Genomic DNA, 23,945 nt, shown 5'->3' with positions numbered 1-23,945 from the left:
TTTAGTATTAAGTCAGAATTTTGCACAAGGATGGGGAAGTACATTGTAAGGAAGAAAGGAGTTAAAATGAAATAAGAAATGAGGAAGAAAGAAGGGAAATGTGGGAGGAGAAAAGCAGTTAATTTTAGCATCAATAATAGGGTGTTCTAGTATGAAACAGAAAATTACATATATAAAAAGCTCAAAAAAAAACCAATGAAAAATGTCACTGCTTGATTTTACTTTTTATTCTTTTATAATTTCAGCAAAAATAAATACTTAAATTTTCACAAAACTTCCATTCATCTTAAAAAATTAGGAATCCACTTGAGATTTTTTTTTGGTAGACATCAAAAAAGTATAATTTATTGTTCATATTAATGAAAAAATTGGAATTCTTCAAGAAGTTTCCTCTATACCAAGTATAGAAGAGTACATTAAACAGAGAGAAATTACCCTCAAATGAAACACTGAAATCCAATCCCACCAGTACTTTCCAGCTAAGAATAACTCTTTCAGTGCTAGCCACCAGCCTTGCCAATACTAATGAAATGGGATTAGTACCTGGCATTTAGAGCCAGCCTTAGTTAGACAGGAGGTCATTACAAGCAAGATATTAGCATACATAATTTTACCTACACACTTTTGTTCAAAGATATTTTAATTTCAGATTTCAGGAGTTCCATTGCTTTTGAAAATTATAAGTTATTTTTTGACATATAGCAACTATATAACTTTACAAAGTATACTTCATCCAATAGAAGGAGAAAAGTTATTACTTACATTTTTCCTTATTACCATTGGTATTGTGCAAGAAGTCTCCATCAGAGCGAGTTGTAGGGAAGTCATCTTCATCGTCTTCTACCACTAAATAAAAAATATTTAAAGATATTACAATAAGAACTGGTTTATTCTTGCATTTAACCAAGCGTAAGCTCTTATCCAACTTTTGCTTTTTCGCTGGTTATCAAGATATACTTTATAGGCACTTCCGGTTTCTACCTGGTGCCCGAACCTCTCTGATCCCGGCCTACAGTTCCCTGCCCCTAAATCCCATGGGAGAGAGAGCTGAACACCCAGAAGTGCAGGCAATCCTGAGACTGCAGGACAGGAGAGACCGCCACTTCTGCCCACCTTTTCCCATATCTCTGGCCCAAGAGGAAACTGCACAGTGCCTCTGGACACAGGAAGATAGGAGCAGTCAGCTGCAGGAGCCCCGCAGTCCAGACTGCGCACGAATCTGAACTAAACCAGTCAAACAGCTCCCTGCACCCAAATCCCGTGGGGGGCGCGGCGGGGGGGGGGGGCGGCGGCGGCGAGTAGAGCTAGACTATCAGAGGGGCAGACAGCCCTGTGAAACCAGAGGACACTACTCTCTGCCCACATTCCCAACTCAAGAGGAAAACTCCTAGCCCCATCTGGGCCCCCTGAGCACAGGGACCTAGGAGAAGTAGGGGCAGTAGCCTTCTAGTTCCTGCCCACATGGAGGGCTGAAAGTCTGACGACAGAAACAACTACACTCCTGAGAGCAGAACACTGTTCCCATAACTGGCTGAAAGAAAACAGGAAAACAGGTCGTGCTGACACACAGGTCCTCAGAAGTCAAGCCACCATCAGAAACAGCAAGACAAGCTAACACCAGAGACAACCTGATGGCAAGAAGCAGCACAGGAGCCCAAGCAAGCTACATGGCATCATCAGAGCCCAATTCTCCCACCAAAGCAAACACTGGATATCCAAACACACCAGAAAAAGCAAGATCTAGATTTAAAATCACATTTGATCATGATGATGGAGGACTTTAAGAAGGTCATAAATAACTCCCTTAAGGAAATACAGGACAACACAGTTGAACAAATAGAAGCCCTGAAAGAGGAAAAACAAAAATCTCTTAACGAACTACTGGAAAAAAACAACCAAACAGGAGAATGAAATGAACAAAACCATCCAGAATCTAAAAATGGAAATAGAAACAATAAAGAAATCACAAAGGGAGACAACCCTGAATATAGAAAACCTGGGAAAGAGATCAGGAGTCATACATGTGAGCATCACCAACAGAATACAAGAGATAGAAGACAGAACCTCAGGAGCAGAAGATTCCATAGAAATCATCGACACAACTGTCAAAGATAATGTAAAACAGAAAAAGCTACTGGTCCAAATTACCCAGGAAATCCAGGACACAATGAGAAGACCAAACCTAAGAATAGTAGGTATAGAAGAGAGTGAAGACTCCCAACTAAAGGGGCCAGTAAATAGATTCAACAAAATCACAGAAGAAAACTCCCTAACCTAAAGAAAGAGATGCCCATAAACATACAAGAAGCCTACAGAACTCCAAATAGATTGGACCAGAAAAGAAACTCCTCCTGTCACATAATAGTCAAAACACCAAATGCACAAAACAAAAAAAGAATATTAAAAGCAGTAAGGGGAAAAAGGTTAAGTAACATATAAAGGCAGACCTATCAGAATTACACCAGACTTCTCACCAGAGACTATGAGAGCCAGAATATCCTGGACAGATGTCACACAGACCCTAAGAGAACACAAATGCCAGCCCAGGCTACTGTATCCAGCAAAACTCTCAATTAACATAGATGCAGAAACCAAGATATTCCATGAAAAAATCAAATTTACACAATATCTTTCTACAAATCCAGCCCTACAAAGGATTATAAATGGTAAAGCCCAACACTAGGAGGCAAGCTACACCCTAGAAAAAGCAAGAAACTAATCTTTTTACAACAAAACCTAAAGAAGAAAAGCACACAAACATAATTTCATGTCCAAATATGAAAATAACAGGAAGCAACAGTCACTATTTCTTAATACCTCTCAACATCAGTGGACTCAATTCCCCAATAAAAAGACACAGATTAAAAGACTGGAGGCGTAATGAGGACCCAGCATTCTGCTGCCTACAGGAAACACACCTCAGAGACAAAGACAGAAACTACCTCAGAGTAAAAGGCTGGAAAACCACTTTCCAAGCAAATGGTCTTGAAGAAGCAAGCTGGAGTAGCCATTCGAATATCGAATAAAATCGATTTTCAACCAAAAGTCTTCAAAAAGATAAGGAAGGACACTTCATATTCATCAAAGGAAAAATCCACCAAGATGAACTCTCAATCCTAAATATCTATGCTCCAAATACAAGAGCACCTACATACATAAAAGAAACCTTACTAAAGCTCAAAGCACACATTGCACCTCACACAATAATAGTAGGAGATTTTAACACCCCACTCTCATCAATGGACAGATCACGGAAACAGAAATTAAACAGAGACATAAACAGACTAACAGAAGTTATAAAGCAAATGGACTTAACGGATATTTATAGAACATTCTATCCTAAAACAAAAGGATATACCTTCTTCTCACCACCTCATGGAACTTTCTCCAAAATTGACCATATAATTGGGAACAAAACAGGCCTCAACAGGTACAGAAAGATAGAAATAATCCCATGCGTCCTATCAGAACACCACGGGCTAAAGCTGGTCTTCAATAACAATAAGGGAAGAATGCCCACATATACGTGGAAGTTGAACAATGCTCTACTCAATGATAGCCTGGTCAAGGAAGAAATAAAGAAATAAATTAAAGATTTCTTAGAATTTAATGAAAATGAAGGTACAACATACCCAAACTTATGGGGCACAATGAAAGCTGTGCTAATAGGAAAACTCATAACTCTGAGTGCCTGTAGAAAGAAACAGGAGAGAGCATATGTCAGCAGCTTGACAGCACACCTAAAAGCTCTAGAACAAAAAGAAGCAAATACACCCAGGAGGAGTAGAAGGCAGGAAATAATCAAACTCAGAGCTGAAATCAACCAAGTAGTAACAAAAAGGGCTATACAAAGAACCAACAGAACCAAAAGTTGGTTCTTTGAGAAAAATCAACAAGATAGATAAACCCTTAGCCAGACTAACCAGAGGGCACAGAGAGTGTGTCTAAATTAATAAAATCAGAAATGAAAAGTGAGACATAACAACAGAATCTGAGGACATTAAAATAACCATCAGATCCTACTACAAAAGCCTATATTCAACAAACCTTGAAAATCTGGAGGACAATTTTCTAGACAAATACCAGGTACCAAAGTTAAATCAGGAACAGACAAACCATTTAAACAACTCCATAACTCCTAAAGAAATAGAAGCAGTCATTAAAAGTCTCCTAACAAAAAAGAGCCCAGAACCAGATGGGTTTAGTACAGAATTCTATCAGACCTCCATAGAAGACCTCATACCAATACTGTCCAAACTATTCCACAAAATAGAAACAGACAGAGCACTACCAAATTCCTTCTATAAAGTTACAATTAGACCGAAACCACACAAAGACCCAACAAAGAAAGAGAATTTCAGACCAATTTCAATTGATGCAAAAATACTCAATAAAATTCTTGCAAACTGAATCCAAGAACACATCAAAACAATCATCCATCCTGATCAAGTAGGCTTCATCCCAGGTGTGAAGGGACGGTTTAATATACGAAAATCCATCAATGTACTATATAAACAAATTCAAAGGTAAGAACCACATGATCATTTCATTAGATGCTGATAAATCATCTGACAAAATTCAACACCCCTTCATCATAAAAATCCTGAAAAGAACAGGAATTCAAGGCCCATACATAAACATAGTGAAAGCAATATACAGCAAACCAGTAGCTAACATTAAACTAAATGGAGAGAAATTTGAAGCAATTGCACTAAAATCAGGGACTAGACAAGGCTGCCCACTCTCTCCCTACCTATTCAATATAGTTCATGAAGTCCTAGCCAGAGCAATCAAAGGGATACAAACTGGAAGGGAAAAGTCAAAATATCACTATTTGCAGATGATACGATAGTATACTTAAGTGACCCCAAAAGTTCCACCAGAGGACTACTAAGCCTGATACACAACTTGAGCAAAGTGACTGGGTATAAAATTAACTCAAACAAATCAGTAGCCTTCCTCTACTCAAAGGATAAACAGGCTGGGAAAGAAATTAGGGAAACAATACTGTTCATAATAGTCCCAAATAATATAAAATACCTCGGTGTGACCAAGCAAGTGAAAGATCTGTATAAGAACTTTAAGTCTCTGAAGAAAGAAATTGAAGAAGATCTCAGAAGATGGAAAGATCTCCCATGCTCATGGATTGGCAGGATTAATATAGTAAAAATGGCCATTTTGCCAAAAGCGACCTACAGATTGAATGCAGTCCCCATTAAATTTCCAATCCAATTCCTCAAAGAGTTAGACAGAACAATTTGCAAATTCATCTGGAATAATAATAATCCCAGGATAGCTAAAACTATCCTCAACAATAAAAGGACTTCCAGGGGAATCACCATCCCTGAACTCAAGCAGTATTACAGAGCAATAGTGATTAAAAACTGCATGGTACAGAGGCAGGCAGATAGACCAGTGGAATAGAATTGAAGACCCAGAAATGAACCCACACACCTATGGTCACTTGATTTTTGACAAAGGAGCCAAAACCATCCAATGGAAAAAAGATAGCATTTTCAGCAAATGGTGCTGGTTCACCTGGAGGTCATCATGTAGAAGAATGCAGATCGATCCATGCTTATCACCCTGTACAAAGCTTAAGTCCAAGTGGATCGAGGACCTCCACATCAAACCAGATACACTCAAACTAATAGAAGAAAAAGTGGGGAAGCATCTCAAACACATGGGCGCTGGAGAAAACTTCCTGAACAAAACACCCATGGCTTATGCTCTAAGATCAAGAATCGACAAATGGGAACTCATAACGCTACAAAGCCTCTGTAAGGCAAAGGACACTGTGGTTAGGACAAAACGGCAACCAACAGATTGGGACAAGATCTTTACCAACCCTACAACTGATAGAGGGCTTATATCCAAAATATACAAAGAACTCATGAAGTTAGACTGCAGAGAGACAAATACCCCTATTAAAAAATGGGGTTCAGAGCTAAACAAAGAATTCACAGCTGAGGAATGCTGAATGGCTGAGAAACACATAAAGAAATGTTCAACATCTTTAGTCATAAGGGAAATGCAAATCAAAACAACCCTGAGATTTCACCTCACACCAGTCAGAATGGTAAGGTCAAAAACTCAGGCAACAGCAGATGCTAGTGAGGATGCGGAGAAGGAGGAACACTCCTCCATTGCTGGTGTGATTGTAGACTTCTACAACCATTCTGGAAATCACTCTGGAGATTACTCAGGACCCAGCTATACCTCTCTTGGGCATATACCCAAAAGATGCTTCAACATATAACAAGGTCACATGCTCCACTATGTTTATAGCAGCCTCATTTATAAAAGCCAGAAGCTGGAAAGAACCCAGATGTCATTCAACAGAGGAATGGATACAGAAACTGTGGTACATTTATACAATGAAGTACTACTCAGGTATTAAGGACAATGACTTTATGAAATTCATAGGCAAATGGATGGAACTAGAAAATATCATCCTTAGTGAGTTAACACAATAACAAAAAAAAAAACCACATGTGGTATGTACTCATTGATAAGTGGATATTAACCCAAAAGCTCAGATTACCCAAGATACAATCCACAGACCACATGAGGCTCAATAAGAAGGACTAAGGATAACCAAAGTGTAGATGCTTCAGTCCTTAGAAGGGGGAAGAAAAATATTCATGGAGAAGATGTGGAGACAAAATTTGGGACAGAGACTGAAGGAATGGCCATTCAGAGCCTGCCCCACCTGGGGATCCAGCCCATATACACATAGCCACCAAACCCAGACACTATTGCTGAAGCCAAGAAGTGCATGCTGACAGGAGCCTGATATAGCTGTCTCCTGAGAGGCTCTGCCAGAGCATGACAAATACAGAGGCAGATGCTTGTAGCCAAGCACTGAACTGAGAACGGGTTCCCCATTGGAAGAGTTAGAGAAAGCATTGAAGGAGTTGAGGTTTGCAACCCCATAAAAACAACAATACCAACCAACCAGAGCTCCCAGGGACTAAACCACCATCCAAAGAGTACACATGGACAGACCCATGGCTCCAACTGCATATGTAGCAGAGGATGGCCCTGTTGGGCACCAATGAGAGTTCTCGAGAAGCCCTTGGTTCTGCCAAGGCTGGACTCCCTCCCCGCTGTCAGCATAAGGAAATGTCAGGGTGGGGAGGCAGGGAGGTAGTGGGGAGGCATAAAGGGGTGGGTGGAGCAGGGGTAGGGTTGGGGGAGGGCATAGCATAGGTGGTTTGTGGACAGGAAACTGAGAAAGGGGATAACATTTGAAATGTAAATAAAAAATTATCAAAATAAAAGGATTAACCTCAACTTCTATACTGCTTAAACAGTGTCTTTTCAAAATTATGGTAAGGCACTGACAGGAAATTGATTTTTAGCTTAAATTCCAATATTTCTTAGGCTTAATATTCTCCACCTAATCATTTGCCAGCACCGAATAGGGATTTTCAACCTTTTGGTTTTCAAGCCTAACTATATATAAAACTGATGGAAACAAGAATTGCTGTTGCTCAGTAAGAGCAACCTCTTGTCTCCTTGGAAATAAGACCTTTTAGACACTTGAAAGGACTATTCAGGGTTTGTGATACAGTCTGTGTGCATGCACCTATGAGCGTGCGCTATCTTCTACTGTTTTCTGAGATTTATGGTAATGGATAATATTTAGTCCCTGTTACTCATTTTACATAGGAACAGATTAAACAGCCTTCAAGTTGCTATTGTCCCCACCCTATTTTTCGGGCATAGGAATTGAAACTAATGCCTCACTCAGGCTAAACAAGTACTCTACTATTGAGCCTATGTGCTTGAGAGGTCAGAGGTCAATGTCAGATCTTTCCCAATCACTCTCTGGAGGAGCTTTGTGACGGGGTCCCTCAGTGAGCTATTTAAAATATAAAGATGGGCTATGGTTGTGGCTAATGCACAAGATTTCTGCTCCTGTTTAAGTGAATAATAGGGACAGAATTTATTCTTTATCATAAATTCTAAAAAGTGGGCAGAATCTACAAGACAATGGACACTGGTTATTAGATAACAGTAAAAGCGTGATCCCCAACAGCTGAGACAAACGGCATGAGCTCTATGACCTCTCCAGTTGCCTATGCATTAAAGACAGGAAACCTGGTAGACTCCTGAGAGGCAGCTGAGACAACACACAATGGTTTCCACAGGGAGATAAGTAGCAAGAACTACATGGAGAAACCACCAGAAACCAGCAGGCATTTTACTTAGCAGAGAAATGGTAGTACTGATAGCAGGGGAAATCCTTCTGAAAGGACTTTAGAGAGTGGTACCCAGTTCTTATGTGGGAGGGTAAGGAAAGTTACTTACTCCTACAATGCAGAATGGGAAAGCTCATAGGGAGCTGGCTAGAAAATTCAGAAAATCTTGCCTCAGTAGTGGAGTGGAGTGTACTTGAATAGCCACTACATGCAGCAAAAAAGGAAATACACTACTGGAAGTTTTGGATACTATACATGAAGGGCTATTACAGTATTACTTTGAAGGCAGACTTGTGGTAAGTTATATTGGTAAACCATAAGCCCTAAAGTAGCCACTAAAGTAACAGAGTTATAACTAAAAAATGAAGGTGAAAAAATGAAATTATAAAATGTTAATAGAGAAGGCAGGAAAAGGAAACACAACACAAAAAAGACCAAAAAGACCTGAAGTCAAACCTATTTTATAAGGCCAAGAAATTCAGCCACGTCCTACAATGCACTTACACTAGGAGTGCGCTCAGGGCTAGCTGCTAATACTGATACAGAGTTCATTTTCACTTTGATGGGAACTGTGAGAACAACTGTACAGGTGTCGACAACAGTATCTTCAGCACTAAGAAAGGAGAAATAACTTTAAGCTTCAAATTAAAAGCTAACTGAGCTGGGTGGTGGTGGTGCATGTCTTAAATCTCAGCACTCGGGAGACAGACAGCGGATGGATCTCTGTGGGTTCAAGTCCAGTCTGGTCTACAGAGTGAATTCCAGGACAGCCAGGGCTACACAGAGAATCCCTGTCTGAAAAAACCAGAAGGAAAAAAGCTAATTGAAGATTACATATTTTTCCTTTAAAAATAAGAACCCATTAAGCTATTTTTTAAAATACGTAACTTTCCCCCCCTTTTCTATGAGAAAAAAGGCATAGAGAGGAAGGGGAAGGAAGAGATAGCAAAAGAGCTAAATTAAAGAGAAATGAAAAGAGAAACAAGGCGGGAAAAGTAGGAGAAATTAATCACATGACTGATTTAGCATCCAGAGGATCTTCTAACAGCCCTCAGGAGGTAAATTATTTAGAAATGATATGATTTGCTCTATATTACCAAGATATCTCTTGTAACATAACAGAGCATCATTAAATGGCTTCTGGTATGTTACTCGAGTACTTGAGTCACAGCACCGTGAAGTCCGTTATACTGGTGGTTCCTGAAAGATGTGACTATGAACTCCTTTATCACGTAAAGACACTGCCCACCGAGACGCAGCAGCCTTATATCCACTCATTCTCTAAGGCAAACAGTGGTAACAGCTCAATTAACCTTTATCCCTTTGAAGTTCATCCTTGGAGACAGCATCAGCACAGACATCAAAGTACTTCTGCAGAGTATCAACCTGCCTACACAGGATGTCTCTAAAGGTTTCCATTTCAGCCAACTTCTCACGTAAACTGTGGCCTTTCTGCAAAACACAAAGTAGAGGGTGTGATAGTCAAGTAAAACAAGTCTGGGCTGCCAGCCCTATGATATTTGGTCATCTTAGGCTGGCATCCTTATCTTCAAGGGGATGGGGTCATTAGAGCTATGAAGGTCAAGGTAATATTCCAGGAACAGGCTTGAAGAGGGCTTTGAAAGTGATGAACCCATAGATAACGGGAAAGCAATACTGACTGATAATCTGCTAAAACATTGTGAGGAGACATAGACAGACTTCAAAATGAACAAATTCATTATTACTGGATGTAATTTAGTAGTATTGATCAGTGTTGTCAAGGAAACCCTGAGGGGAAGATGAAGTCAGGCCACCTAAGTTTTTCCTTTTCATTGCATAGAGTTATGTGGCAAATCTTTTAATAGAAAATCAAATAGTGTCATGTGACATCTGTTTTGAGAGATGGAAATAAGCCTTGCTATGTGCAGAAGCATTGATTATTTTTGCAGCGCAGTGATTAACTCCAGGAAGTCTGCAAGCTAGCCAAGTACTCTGACACTGAGCCACATTCCTCAAGGAATTGATTATTAATCTGTGGATGCTGGTCAGTTTTACATCAACACAGCACTTTAATATTCTCCAGATTCTTCTTTGAACCAAGCTGTAATGTTGTACCTTACGTCATTAATAAATGAAGTTAATAATATCTAACTTATTCATTTTGTATGTGTGCACCATGATTTCCTCCCTTACAAACTTTTAACAAACTTTCAAATAAATTACATTGTGGAAAAGTTCTTTTAAAAAAAAAAAAAACCTATCAAGGACTGGTCAGATGGCTCAGGAGAAAAATGCTTACTGCCAAGTCTGACAACTGGAGGATACCTCCTGGGACCCACATGGTGAAAAGAGAGGACTGATTCCCACTAACTGTCCTTTACACACACGCACATGCATGCACATGCAAATAAATAAACATAAAAACCTAAGTTGTGCTCACAATGTCCAATGCTAAACGTCACAACATTCCTTAAAGCATTATAATTACAAACCTTGAATGAAGATGTGGACGTAGCAGAATAGCCACTTGCTCCAGACACCAGTGACACCATTGAGCCATGTCTACGCAAGCTGGACTCAGATCCATATCCTGATTCAGTCTGAAGAAGTAAAAGAAAGTCTACATTAAAAATATTAAATAGAAATATTTAAGATTATGAAAAATCAGTAAGGTTATAATAACAGTAATTACCAATTTGGGTTTATATTAAAAATAGCCAACCCACTGATGCAAAAATTGCCTTTCAGGTCTCCGGTGAAATTTTCATTTAGAATGCTACATGTTGCACTATAGGCTAAAGAAGTTATTTAACAACAGGATTTAGAGGTCAAATCCACAAGTAAAGAGAGTAGTGGTGAGCAGAAAGTGGGGAGGGTTTCAATGAGGATGAAAATGTCAGAGCTGCATGAGAAATGGTGTTTTTGTTCTTTAGAGGAAAGTCACTGATTCCCTCTAAAGTCATGGAAACTTAAATATAATGCTACAGTGAAATTTCCTAGTATTCCAGTATTTTCTTCCTAAAAAGATTTTGTATTATTTTTAAGTGTGTGTGTGTGTGTGTGTGTGTGTGTGTGTGTGTGTGTGTGTACATGTACAGAGACCAGAGGCTCCCGATCTCCTGGAGTTGTGGTGTGTGCTGCTTATGGTTGCTGGAAAATGAACTTAGGTCTCTGGAAGGGCAGATGTGTGCTCTTAGTTGATGAGCCATCTCTCGAGTCCTTGTCTCTGCATTTCAACTTTTCTTATTATAATTATATGTCTAGCATCAAATTTTAATAGGTCATATTTAAAAATTGCTATATGACTTAGATCTTTCTGAAAGCCAACTGTAAATGTTCATGGTTTTAGTGACCTTGACAGCTCATGACACCAAGAGGACTCCAACCTTGCTAGTCCATTATGTGATGGAAGGTAATCTGGACTCCTGGGTGTCTGTAAATGTATTATGACAGCATTGTCTTAATACATTTGTTTTATCTTAATGAGCTGGATACCTTTCATAACATCCATTTTACATTCTATTCTCAGCCAAATGCTAGCAATGTTATCACAGAAATCAACTACAGAAAAATTTCCAAGTCCCTGAAACCAAAGATTTTGGATCTGATTATAGTGAATTCTATCTGCAGAGTTGGCTCAGTGGTTAAGAGCACTTGTTGCTTTTGCTGAGGACCCAGGGTTTGATTCTCAGCACCCACATGGTACCTTACAACCCTTTGTAACTTCAGTCTTAGGGGATCCAATACCCTCTTCTGGTCTCCATGGTCACTAGGCATGTATGTGGTGCACATAATTATATGCAGGTAAAACACTCATAAAATAGGATAAATAAACCTAATAATAAAATAAATTATAGCTAAATCAACTATTTATATTAGAGAAATCCAGGATTCTGTACTGCATTATTTGAGAGAACATCACATGACACCTATTATGGTTTTAAACAAGTATTTGTACTTACTAACTGTACTTTATTTGATTGAGGAAAATCACACAGCTTTTTCAAACATTAATACTAAAAGAAACAGAAGCTAGATTATGTACCCTAATCACTTCCTTTTCCCTCCCTTTCCTTCCCTATCTCCTCTATCTTCTCTATCCTTCCTCTTCACTGAGTCAGGGTCTTGTTGTAAAACAACAATAACAACAACAACACACACTCACACACACACACACACACACACACACACACACACACACACACAGAGGCACGCACACAGCAGAACTAGGATGAGAGTGGATGTCAGGCTACAGAGTTAACATTGTAACAGAGTATACACAAGTGATGACTATAAAAAGGTAGAAGAAAATTTTAAGGGTGTCAATTTATAAAAATACAAACTGCGAAAAAACTAAAATCAGTAAAATTTGAGAATATAAATATACTCATAAGCCTGTAAGTCCATTTCAGTATCACAGGGTCACAGCAAAAGGGACATGAAATTACAGCAGTCATGTGCCGAAAGAGTAAACTTCTTGTCTTTTAATGCTATCCACTGGAACTCCTACAGGGAGGTGCTCCACTGCCCTTAGAGCAGTTTGAGGTTTTCGTTCTCTTTCACAAAGATGCTAACTTGTAAATCTAGTATTTCTATATTTTAACAGAATGGGTTTGGTAATCGCCAAAGACTGCAATTAGAAATAAGAAAACCCCTGTTAACAGACAAAAAAAAAAAAAAAAACAAAAAACAAAAAACAAACAAAAAAAAAAAACTGAAGGCCTTTCAGAAATTAAGTATTCAGATATCTATGAGAGAGTCATTTCTAAGCAGAAATGAAATAAAACAGCTCCCTACAATTTACAGTCCAATTTTAAAGATATGAATTATAGACATTTTAAAAATATTCAAAATTCAACAACTTGGCCTTGAAATACAAATGTATCCACTCTCTCGTTTACTTGCTCACACCCAGAAGTCTTGTACAGAGCAAGTCAGTATTAGTGATGCTTTTTAAGGCCTTAAAACAAATCAAACAAGGAAAAGATTTACTGAAGGTTTCCTACACTACAGCTTCAATAGCCTGGCTTTCTCAAGTTCTAGTATCTTAAAACAGGCAACACCATCTTATTACAGGACGTGATACACAGATTCTATTACAATACTGGTGGAATATATGCTAAATTATGAATAACAGAAGAATGTTCATTATGATCAGAGTATGTTTTAACTCTAATAACTTCCCTTAAATAAATTCCAAGATAAATTATGAAAATCGGTCTAGTAAACAAACCAATCTTAATTTTATGGTTACTCAATGTAAAGAATGAAGATTTGCTGTTCTAGATCTGCTAACTGCAATAGTTTTAACAAAAATGAGAGCCGCGGGATAAAATATCAAAACGAGTCATGTTAAATAGAGTCGCTTTCATGCACAAGCGCACTTCTCTAAAATAGTTCTGTTCTTCTTCTCTGCAGTCAGAACTACCAACGCTGTACATAGGAGAAGAAAAGCTGTTAGACAAGAACACATTCTAAATGAACTAACTTTGAGCACAGCAGTTAAAGCAACATTAATTTGAATGTGAAGTATCTGGGCTTTTAGAGGGCAGAGTGTGGTAGAGGTAGATGGGAATGGGGAGAAACGATAGTCACAATACCGTGTCACACTCAGTGACTGGTGCTGGTTTGGGGCTAACCCTTGAAAGGAATGCTGGTCTTTTACTCTCACTCATTTTCCCATGTGAAAGATGATGAACTCACAACCTTTAACCACCAACCCACGAATATTTTGAAAATTCCAAATACTACCCAGACTATTCACCCAGAATACAAATACTTACCATAGGGATGCCTTCCCTTTTCACAATATTTGTTTTAGGATACCTCCTTTGGAGGGGGGGTTGCAAGATAGAGGGTGGATATGGAGGAACCAGGAGATGACTATGTGATTGGGGTACATGATGTAAGATTTACAAAGACTCAAAAAGTTAAAAAAAACCCAAACAAACAAACAAACAAACAAACAAAAAAACAAAAACTCCCTCCACTCCCAGCATTGGGGATATGGAACCTGAAGAGGCCACCTCCTGCAGCCTTGCAGGAATCCCAGTGGAGCAACAAAGACACCAATCAACCCACAAACCTTTCAATCCAAAATTTCTCCTGTCTACAAGAAGGGACCAGGGAAAGAGCAGAGACTGAAGGAAAGGCCAACCAATAACCAGTCCAACTTGAGACCCATCCCATGGGCAAGTACCAGTCCCTAACACTATTAATGATACTCTGTTATGCTTGCAGACAGGAGCCTAGCATGGCTGTCCTCTGAGAGGCTCCATGAAGCAGCTGACTCAGACAGATGCAGAAACCCACCACCAAACAGTGGATGGAGCTTGGGGACTCTTATGGAATAAGGGGAGAAAGGATGGCAGGCTGAAGTGGCTAGGAACTCCACAGGAAGACCAAAGAGTCAGCTGACTTGGACCCTTGGGGCGCTCAGAGACTGAACATCCAACCAAAGAACACACACAGACTGGGTTTATGCCTCCCACATATATGTGGTGTATGTGAAGCTTGGTCTTCATGTAGGTCTCGAACAACCGGGGCAGGCGCTATCCCTAAAGCTGTTGCCTAGCTGTGGGATATGCTCTTCTCGCTGGGCTGCTCTGTCTGGCCTCAGTGGGAAAGGAATCGCCTAGCCTTATAGAGACTCGATGTGTGTGCCAGGGCAGGGGGTACTTGGAAGGGGGCCCACCTGCTCAGAGGAGGAGGGGAAGGGGTGAGGATTGTTAGAGGGGGTGCCCAGGAGTACCCAGGAGGCGGGCAGTGAATCAGTTAAAAAGAAAAGTCCCCCTTTCATTGTTTTGCAACAAACCTCATCTTTCTCAACTTTGCTTGAGTTTAAAAGGAGGATTCCTGAACATGCTTTTACATAGATAGAAAATGACATCTGGCTAAGGGTACACATTACAAATGTCATATACTAGAAATGGTTTCTCTCTAAATGTCACTGTATGAGACTATGCCTAAATCATATTAAAACATTCATTCCTTACAAAAAGAAAACAGAAAAACAATGACAATAACAAAACAAAACTGAAAACTTCCAAACAAAAAAATAAAATAAAAATAGCTCTTCTGTCCAGTAGAGGGAGCTGCTAGCATGCCACTCACATGGTTTGCTTGGAAAGCTGCAGGGTTACTATTGGTCAAAGAACTATAGTAACCTTTACACTAATTCCCTCAGCCTATGTGCTTGGGGAGTTTAGACTTCAGAACATTATGATTAAGTCATTCAGTTCAAAGCGATGAACTTAATAAAACTGAACTGCCTACCAACTTACTTAACTTAGAGTTACTAGTAAATTTGATAGTTTAACTATATGGAAGATAAATTTAACTATTGTTTTACACCTTGAACCCATCTAAACCTAAATGTGGCATATAAATACACTAAATATTGGATTTAAAAATTTAAAGCATTTTCTTTGAATAATTAACTTTTCCTAGTAACAATCACTAGCAAGCAACACAGCAAAGAAACAGCTGGCAAAAATTAATTTCCATATGGTATCATAAATTATGTAGTCATGATTTTAATTATGTAAAAGAAAATACAAAAACATTAACATCAAAATATAGGACTTTTTCTGAAATGGAGACTCTTAAAAGCCCAAACAGCTCACTGCAACTTCAGTCAGACTGGGACCCATGTCGTGAAAGGAAAGCTTATGAGAAGGAAGCAAGATGCTCTATCTCCAGGGACCAACGGACATGAGTGGCTGGACATGTTTTAGTAGTCAACAGCCATCCAGCTCGAGGGACCAGATACCTCTTCTGGCTTCCAGTGACACCACACTAACATGCCATACCCAACCCTCACATAATTAAAAATCTTTGTAGATAGTATGCTTTAACAAATTTACTCCAGAGAGAGCACGGAAAACAACAGTAAAGGCAAAGGGGTAGGGTTCCTTTGAACTAGCACATGAGTGTTGTTAATGCTTTACTATCTCACTTACCTCCTCTGTCTACTCATCCAGTGCCTATCCTTAACACGTCCTCCAGGTGTCTACTCATCCAGTGCCTATCCCTAACACGCCGAGACAAAGGCGGTATCAGAAGTCCTGGCAGACTGACAAAGGACCAGCTGAACAACTGAAGTGCAACTTGGCAGGAGGGAGACAGAAAATGAGGGGTGGGGCAATGAGGGAAAGACAAGAGGAAAGAAGCAAGGGAAAGACAAGAGCTGGTAAAATACTGTATGGAGAAAGAAGAGTGCAGGCCCCGACTCTCAAACCTCAAGCCAAGTGCTGTAATACCCTGGATCCTAATACCCAAGGCCTGCTCAAGATGGTAGTTGCACTTAGAGTTCAGAGTCCCAGTATGCAAGGCCTGCAAGGGTCTCAAGGATCTCTTGCTGCTGCTGCTGCTGCTGTTTCATACTTACTGTTATAAACTGTTACTGTCAAGACAAGGAAGGAAACAAAAGCTCTTAGAGACCAGTATTTTTTTGTCCAGCCTGAGTATCTGGTCCATCCATAATCTCTACACAGGTAGAACAAAAGAATTCTCATCCAGTGGACTGGGGACAATTTAGGTTGATGACACAGGTTTCTGACTGCTTTGATTTTGTCTTCCTTCAATTTCTCCTGAGTACTCAGGCTGAAGAATAGCAATGCATTTCTTGTTAAACAGCATCGACATCAGCATTTCCTACCTGACCTTCCACACAGTACATACAGGGTCTTGTTAATAGCAGATACACAACAACATAGAGTGACCTCAGGATTTTCGATCTGATCTTCCACACAGTACTTATAGGGTCTTGCTAACCACAATTGCAGAGAATGGTAACCTCTTTTCATTTACTACTTACTCTTAAATATTTTACATCAGTAATACAATAAAGAAGTCTTTTGTTCTAGCATGTATTTGTGAGTTTATTCATTTTGAAATATGAATCAAGGTGAATGTTTATAAGTGCACAATTCTCCCCCTCTCTCTATATATATGTATGTATGTGTATATATATACACACACACACATTGTTATACCAATAAACTCTAGACACTTCATCTTGTGTAACTGAAATCCTGTATATGTTAAATAGCAACTTAACATTTCTCCTTCCTTCCAACTATGATAACTACAACTGTGGCTCTAAGTTTATCTCCTTACACACTGATCTTCAAGACTATTCTTTAAAACAATCACTAAGTGCTTTGTCTACTTCTGAACTGTTTTTAAAACTATAGTTAAGTTTTAGAAGTTCTCTGTATAAAATGAGTATTATTAGAAAAATGAAATATCTTTCCAACTATAAGCTCTTGTGCTCTATTTAGTGTTAATGCAGTAAACCTGTCAATTTTCATAATGTTGAATTTGTCTGTTTCTTTTACTGCTTTAAAAGTGGAGTTACACCTAGTAAATGACTGCCAGAACCAATGTTGTGAACATTTTGCCAAGTTTTCATGATGACTTTAGGTATTTCCTTCCTGGATGCCTGTTATGGTTTGTATATGCTTGGCCCACTATTAGAAGGTGTGACCCTATTGGAGTAGGTGTGCCACTGTGGGCATGGGCTTTAAGACCCTAGTCCTAGCTGCCTGGAAATGAATATTCCACTAGCAGCCTTCAGATGAAGATGTAGAACTCTCCGCTCCTCCTGCACCATGCCTGCTGGATGCTGCCACGTTTCCACCTTGATGATACTGGACTGAACCTCTTAACCTGTAAGCCAGCCCCAATTAAGTGTTGTCCTTATAAAAATTGTCTTGGTCATGGTGTCTGTTCACAGCAGTAAAACTCTAAGACAGTGGCCAACTTTTTGACATCATGATACTGCCGTCATCTACAAAGCTTCCACTTATGAGTTTAAAACAAAGCCACAAGAGAAATCTCATAATGTGCTTGAAGGAAGTTTACTATTTGGTGTTGGGCCACATTCATAGCTATCTTCAAGTGCATGTAGCCCATGGCCTGTGGGTCACACATACCAGCTAGATTCTGATCCATGTTAAAATAATTAATTATATGGTTTTGTAATAAGTTTGGATAACCAAGAAGCATGGTTCGTCTCCTTTGGCTCACTTCAAAGATTGTTTTGGTAATATGGAGTCTCTCCCGGCTACAAATAAACATTGGGTAGATTTTCTATCTCTGCACAGAAATGCCATTAGGAATATGATGGCACTGCATTAGACAGCACGTTTTAGATAGACCAGAAATAGTAGCAATATTAAATTATGCAAACACAGACCACAAGTTGCCTTTTGTATCCTCTTTCACCCTTTCAAGTATTTTTCATTTATGTGTATGTGTGCGACTGTGTGTTAATACCTTGTATATGCAGGCAACTGTGGCGGACAGAGGTGTGGGTCCTCTGAAGCTGGGGTTACATGTGATATGAACTGTCAGATGTGGGTGCTGGGACCCACACTTAGAAGCTCTGCAAAAGAGCTCAAAGTACTTTTGAGCCATCTCTCTCCAGCCCCACACCCTTCCTTCCCTTTCCTCTTTCAATGGTTAAATTTTCCTATATTAACTTGGGAATTGTGGTGGCTTGAATGAGGGTGACAGCGCCCCTCCCCCCACTCCTGCTCGTAAATTTGAATGTCTGGTCCCTAATTGGTGGAACTGTTTTAGGAAGAATCAGGATGTGTGGGCTTTTGGAAGAAGGTATGCCACTAGGGATGGGCTTTGAAGTTTCCCACACACATGCTAGGCTCAGTCTGGAGATCTCTGCCTACTGTGTGTGGATCAGGATGTAAACTCTCAGTTTCTCTTCCAATCACCATGCTTGCCTGCTGCAAGGTCTCCACCACGGCGATCACGGGCTAAACCTCTGAAACTGTAAGCAAGCCTATAAGTAAATGCTTTCTTTTATAAGTTGACCTGGTCATAGCAGCTCTTCACAGAAACAGAACAGCAACTAAAACAGTTGTTGCTACCAGGGAGTAGCTCACTGCAGTAACAGGCCTGACCATCTGTTTGTTGGTGGAATGTGGAATTTGGGACTTTGGACTAGAAAAGCAGCTGATAGGCAGAATCCCTGGAGGAGCGACAGAGACACCAACCCACCCACAAAACTTTCAACCTAAAATTTATCCTGTCTACAAGAAATGCAGAGACCAGGGATAGAGCAGAGACTGAGGAAATGGCCAACCAGTAACCAGCCCGACTTGAGACCCATGCCATGAGCAAGTGCCAGTCCCTGACACTATTAATGATACTCTATTGTTCTTGTAGACAGGAGTCTAGCATAATCGTTCTCTGGGAGGCTCCACCCAGCAGCTGACTCTGACAGACACAGATACCCACAGCCAAACAGTAGATGGAGCTTGGGGGACTCTTATGGAAGAACAGAAAGGATTATAGACCCCAAAGGGATTAGGAACTCCACAGGAAGACCAACACAGTCAACTAACCTGGACCCTTGGGGCTCTCAGAGACTCCCTAGGCCTCCCTGTACATACGTAGCAGATGTACAGCTTGTTCTTCATGTGGGTCCTGAACAGCTGGAGTGAGGGCTCTCCCAAAAGTTGTTGCCTGAATGTGGGATATGTTCTTTTAGCTGGGCTGCCTTGCCTGGCCTCAGTGGGAGAGAAAGTGCCCTAGACTTGCAAAGACTTGAAGTGCCAGGGTAGAGGGGATACCCAGGGGAGCCACTATCCACTTAGAAGAGAAGGGGAGAGGGGCATAGGGGAAGGATTGTGTTGTGTGTGGGGAGTTCCCTGGGAGGGGTGCAATGAGTGGGATATAAAGTGAATACGTTAAAAAAATTAGATTAGGAAGGAAGGAAGGAAGGGAGGGAGGAAGGGAGGGAGGGAGGGAGGGAGGGAGGGAGGGAGGAAGGAAGGAAGGAAGGAAGGAAGGAAGGAAGGAAGGAAGGAAGACAGACAGGCAGGCAGCTGAATGTTATAGGCAGGACTTAATGGACAAGCCAGGTAGAAGTGTGGAAGACTATTGTTGCAAGCAATGTATACTTTGGAGGCCTAGCTCAAGATTTCAGAGGGAAATAATATTAGTGACTAGATAGAGACCATTCTTGTGATATTTTAGCAAAGAATGTGGTTGTTTTTTGCCTTGTTCTTAAAATCTAACCAAAGCAAAACTGAAAAGTATAGACTAATACTGACAGACAGGATTTCAAGCTAACCTAGTAATGAAGGTGTAACATGGATATTAGAGGTCACTCTTATGCAGATTTACAATGAAAATTAATAACAAGTGGGGGGGGGATAAAAAACGTACAGTTTAAGGAGAAAGCCCAGGAGAATGTACTGTTGGAGCCAAGCCTGAGCAGGGAAGCCCGAATGGAGTTCTGGACAAGCCCTCAAGAGATCTCAAGAGATCTTCGGACTTCCTGTCACAGGTTTGGCCTTAGTCTTAGCCACTTTCCTCAACTTCCAGGAGGATTCCACAGCTACTCTACTGTTGCTGTCATGGTTTCTGCACAGCAGTAAAACACTAACTATGACAGGGAGGTGTCTCCTTTGGCTTTGCCATATACCATCTGAATGAACATAAGTCATGTGCTCTGTAATTCTCAGAAATGCAATTCTTAGAATTATAAGACTGCTACAAACACTTCACATTATGTATCGACAGGCCACTATCATGCAGAGAACACTCCAAGCCGTTCTACTCCAGTCCTTCATAAAATCAGCAAGTGCTCTAAGAGACCTCTCACTTCTTTTGACAGTCTTCACTGCTCACGACTACTGAGGCTAGTTCTCTTTGATGCTATTATGAATTTAATTTTTGTTATTTCCTTTTTAGATTTTAACTGTTATACAGAGATGTTAAAGGTATTATAAACTTGCCAAATAGCACCAGTGACTAGAGACTAAATGCTCACATACGTGATGACTATGGGGGACATTTCTCATTTAAATGACATTTTAGGCTGGAGAGAGAGCCAAGCAGTTAGAAGCACTTCTAGAGGACTCTAGTTCAATTCCTAACACTCAACATGGTGGCTAACAACCATGTGTAATTCCAGTCCTAGAGGATCCTATGCCTTCTTCTAGTCTCCTAGGTACCAGGCATGTACATGTACATGGTAAACAGACATACATGCAAACAAAATGGCCACACTCATAAAAAATTAAAAACACAACCACCACATTTCCTGAGCTAGTTATGTTCCCTATTTGCAGCTTTTCTCAGACAATGTCTCATGGTTCTGACATCTCCCTCATCTGGGGGCTCCTCCTCAAGCCAGAGCTCACTCTTATTTAAGCTCCCCCTGCTTTTGATTGCTTCACACACAAGCTACACAAGTACTGCGTCTACATCATTTCCATATCTCCCTTCCCCAACTCCAGCTTTTACTATGTTCTTTTCCCTCCCAAATTAATAATTTGTTTAGTTATTATTGCTACTTATAAACACATCTATATGTGAATATATACACACATACACATGTATATACAATTTACTTAATCCAATTAGCTTTGCTTACATATTCATCTGTCCAGGGCTGAGCACTTGGGGCTGGACACCCTAGTGGGCAGTGTTTCCCTGGAGTAAACTGATTATCCCTTTCTCAGCAGCCAATGACCATGTGTAGCTCTTCTTCAAGTGGTGGGATCAGATGTAATTCTTCTGTTTGCATTGACATGTCAACTGGCAATGGTATTATGCTGGTCTTTTCAGGTATCATACTGTTGAATTCATGGGTGCATTTTCCATGTCATTTAGGAGACACTATCTAACAGTAGACATCATTGGCCTCTGGTCCTTTCAATCTTTCAGCCATTCTTCCAAGATTTTTTCTGAGCCTCAGGTGTAGAAAGTTTCATTCCACATGTACCAGTTAGGGATTGAAAACCCTAACGTCAGTAATTTTCAACAACTTGACTAGTTGACTAGCAACTTGACTAGCAGGCCTCTGTAACAGTGGCTATGTATTACAAAAAGAAGCTTCTTTGATAAGGGGTGAGACCTATACTTAATCTGTACGTATACATATACTTATCTAGAAAACAGAAATTATATTGCATTCAGGACCTAAAAGTAGTGGGATCTTCTCTAGGGTCTATAATCTCTCCAGTAGCTAATTTTACAGCATATATCAAAATTCCTTCCTAATGAGCAGGCCTAAGCCTATTAGATAACTGGTAGTTATCCCTAAGATGCTACTGCCATTACTGTACTACTGAGGCTACCTTGCTGGTCCAGTCATTGTGATTCACAGACTTTCCATTTGGGTAGGACTACTAATAGCTACTTTTGCTTGGTAATTTGCATGGAACCTTCTATTATTCTTTTTTTTTCATCTTTATTAAATTGGGTATTTTTTATTTACATTTCAAATGTTATTCCCTTTCCCGGCTTCCAGGCCAACATTCCCCTAACCCCTTCCCCTCCCCTTCTATATGGGTGTGCCACTCCCCACCCTCCCCCCCATTACCACCCTCCCCACAACAATCCCATTCACTGGGGGTCCAGCCTTGGCCGGGCCAAGAGCTTCCCCTTCCACTGGTGCCCCCTACTAGGCTATTCATTGCTACCTATGCAGTTGGAGCCCAGGGTCAGTCCACTTATAGTCTTTGGGTAGTGGCTTAGTCCTGGAAGCTCTGGTTGGTTGGCATTGTTGTTCATATGGGGTCTCAAGCCCCTTCAGCTCTTTCAGTCCTTTCTCTGATTCCTTCAATGGGGGTCCCGTTCTCAGTTCAGTGGTTTGCTGCTGGCATTCGCCTCTGTATTTGCTGTATTCTGGCTGTGTCTCTCAGGAGAGATCTACATCCAGTTCCTGTCAGCCTGCACTTCTTTGCTTCATCCATCTTATCTAGTTTGGTGGCTGTACATGTATGGGCCACATATGGGGCAGGCTCTGAATGGGTGTTCCTTCTGCCTCTGTTCTAAACTTTGCCCCCCTATCCCCTCCTTAGGGTATTCTTGTTCCCCTTTTAAAAAAGGAGTGAAGCATCTGCATTTTCATCATCCTTCTTGAGTGTCATGTGTTCTGTGCATCTTGGGCAATTTGAGCATTTGGGCTAATATCCACTTATCAATGAGTGCATACCATGTGTGTTTTTCTGTGATTGGGTTAGCTCACTCAGGATGATATTTTCCAGTTCCATCCATTTGCCTACGAATTTCATAAAGTCATTGTTTTTGATAGCTGAGTAATATTCCACTGTGTAGATGTACCACATTTTCTGTATCCATTCCTCTGTTGAAGGGCATCTGGGTTCTTTCCAGGTTCTGGCTATTATAAATAAGGCTGCAATGAACATAGTGGAGCATGTGTCTTTGTTTTGGGTTGGAGCATCTTTTGGGTATATGCCTAGGAGAGGTATAGCTGGGTCCTCAATGTCCAATTTTCTGAGGAACCTCCAGACTGATTTCCAGAATGGTTGTACTAGTCTGCAATCCCACTAACAATGGAGGAGTGTTCCTCTTTCTCCACATCCTGGCCAGCATCTGCTGTCACCTGAGTTTTTGATCTTAGCCATTCTGACTGGTGTGAGGTGGAATCTCAGGGTAGTTTTGATTTGCATTTCCCTTATGACTAAAGATGTTGAACATTTCTTTAGGTGCTTCTAAACCATTCAATATTCCTCAGTTGTAAATTCTTTGTTTAGCTCTGAACCCCATTTTTTAATAGGGTTATTTGTCTTCCTGCAGTCTAACTTTGTGAGTTCTTTGTATATTTTGGATATAAGCCCTCTATCAGTTGTAGGATTGGTAAAGATCTTTTCCCAATCTGTGCATGGAATCTTCTAAAACTATGAGAGTAAACACACAAAAAAGAAGGCTTCCAGGCCAGTTTTAGCTTGATTCCTCCAAGTCCTATGTTTGAAG

The 23,945-nt window shown here is 40.3% G+C and overlaps 1 protein-coding gene across 3 annotated transcripts in view; it reads right to left on the bottom strand.

Annotated features, from left to right (window-relative positions):
- Cert1 (ceramide transporter 1) overlaps nt 1-23,945 on the bottom strand; it is a 104,507-nt gene that overhangs the window by 34,334 nt on the left and 46,228 nt on the right. For all 3 annotated transcript variants that reach the window (XR_015666721.1, NM_001108935.1, XM_087628173.1), the window contains 3 exon segments: nt 10,682-10,789; nt 9,521-9,659; nt 763-846 (listed from right to left, as the gene is read on the bottom strand). Coding sequence is in view for 2 of the 3 variants with exons in the window: in NM_001108935.1 (NP_001102405.1) it covers nt 763-846; nt 9,521-9,659; nt 10,682-10,789 (331 nt within the window). In the remaining variant the exon portion in view is untranslated.

Source organism: Rattus norvegicus, chromosome 2 (assembly GCF_021556685.1).
Source record: "Rattus norvegicus strain SHRSP/BbbUtx chromosome 2, alternate assembly SHRSP_T2T, whole genome shotgun sequence".
Lineage (NCBI taxonomy): Eukaryota > Metazoa > Chordata > Mammalia > Rodentia > Muridae > Rattus > Rattus norvegicus.
This window is presented reverse-complemented; position numbering and strand designations above follow the sequence as displayed.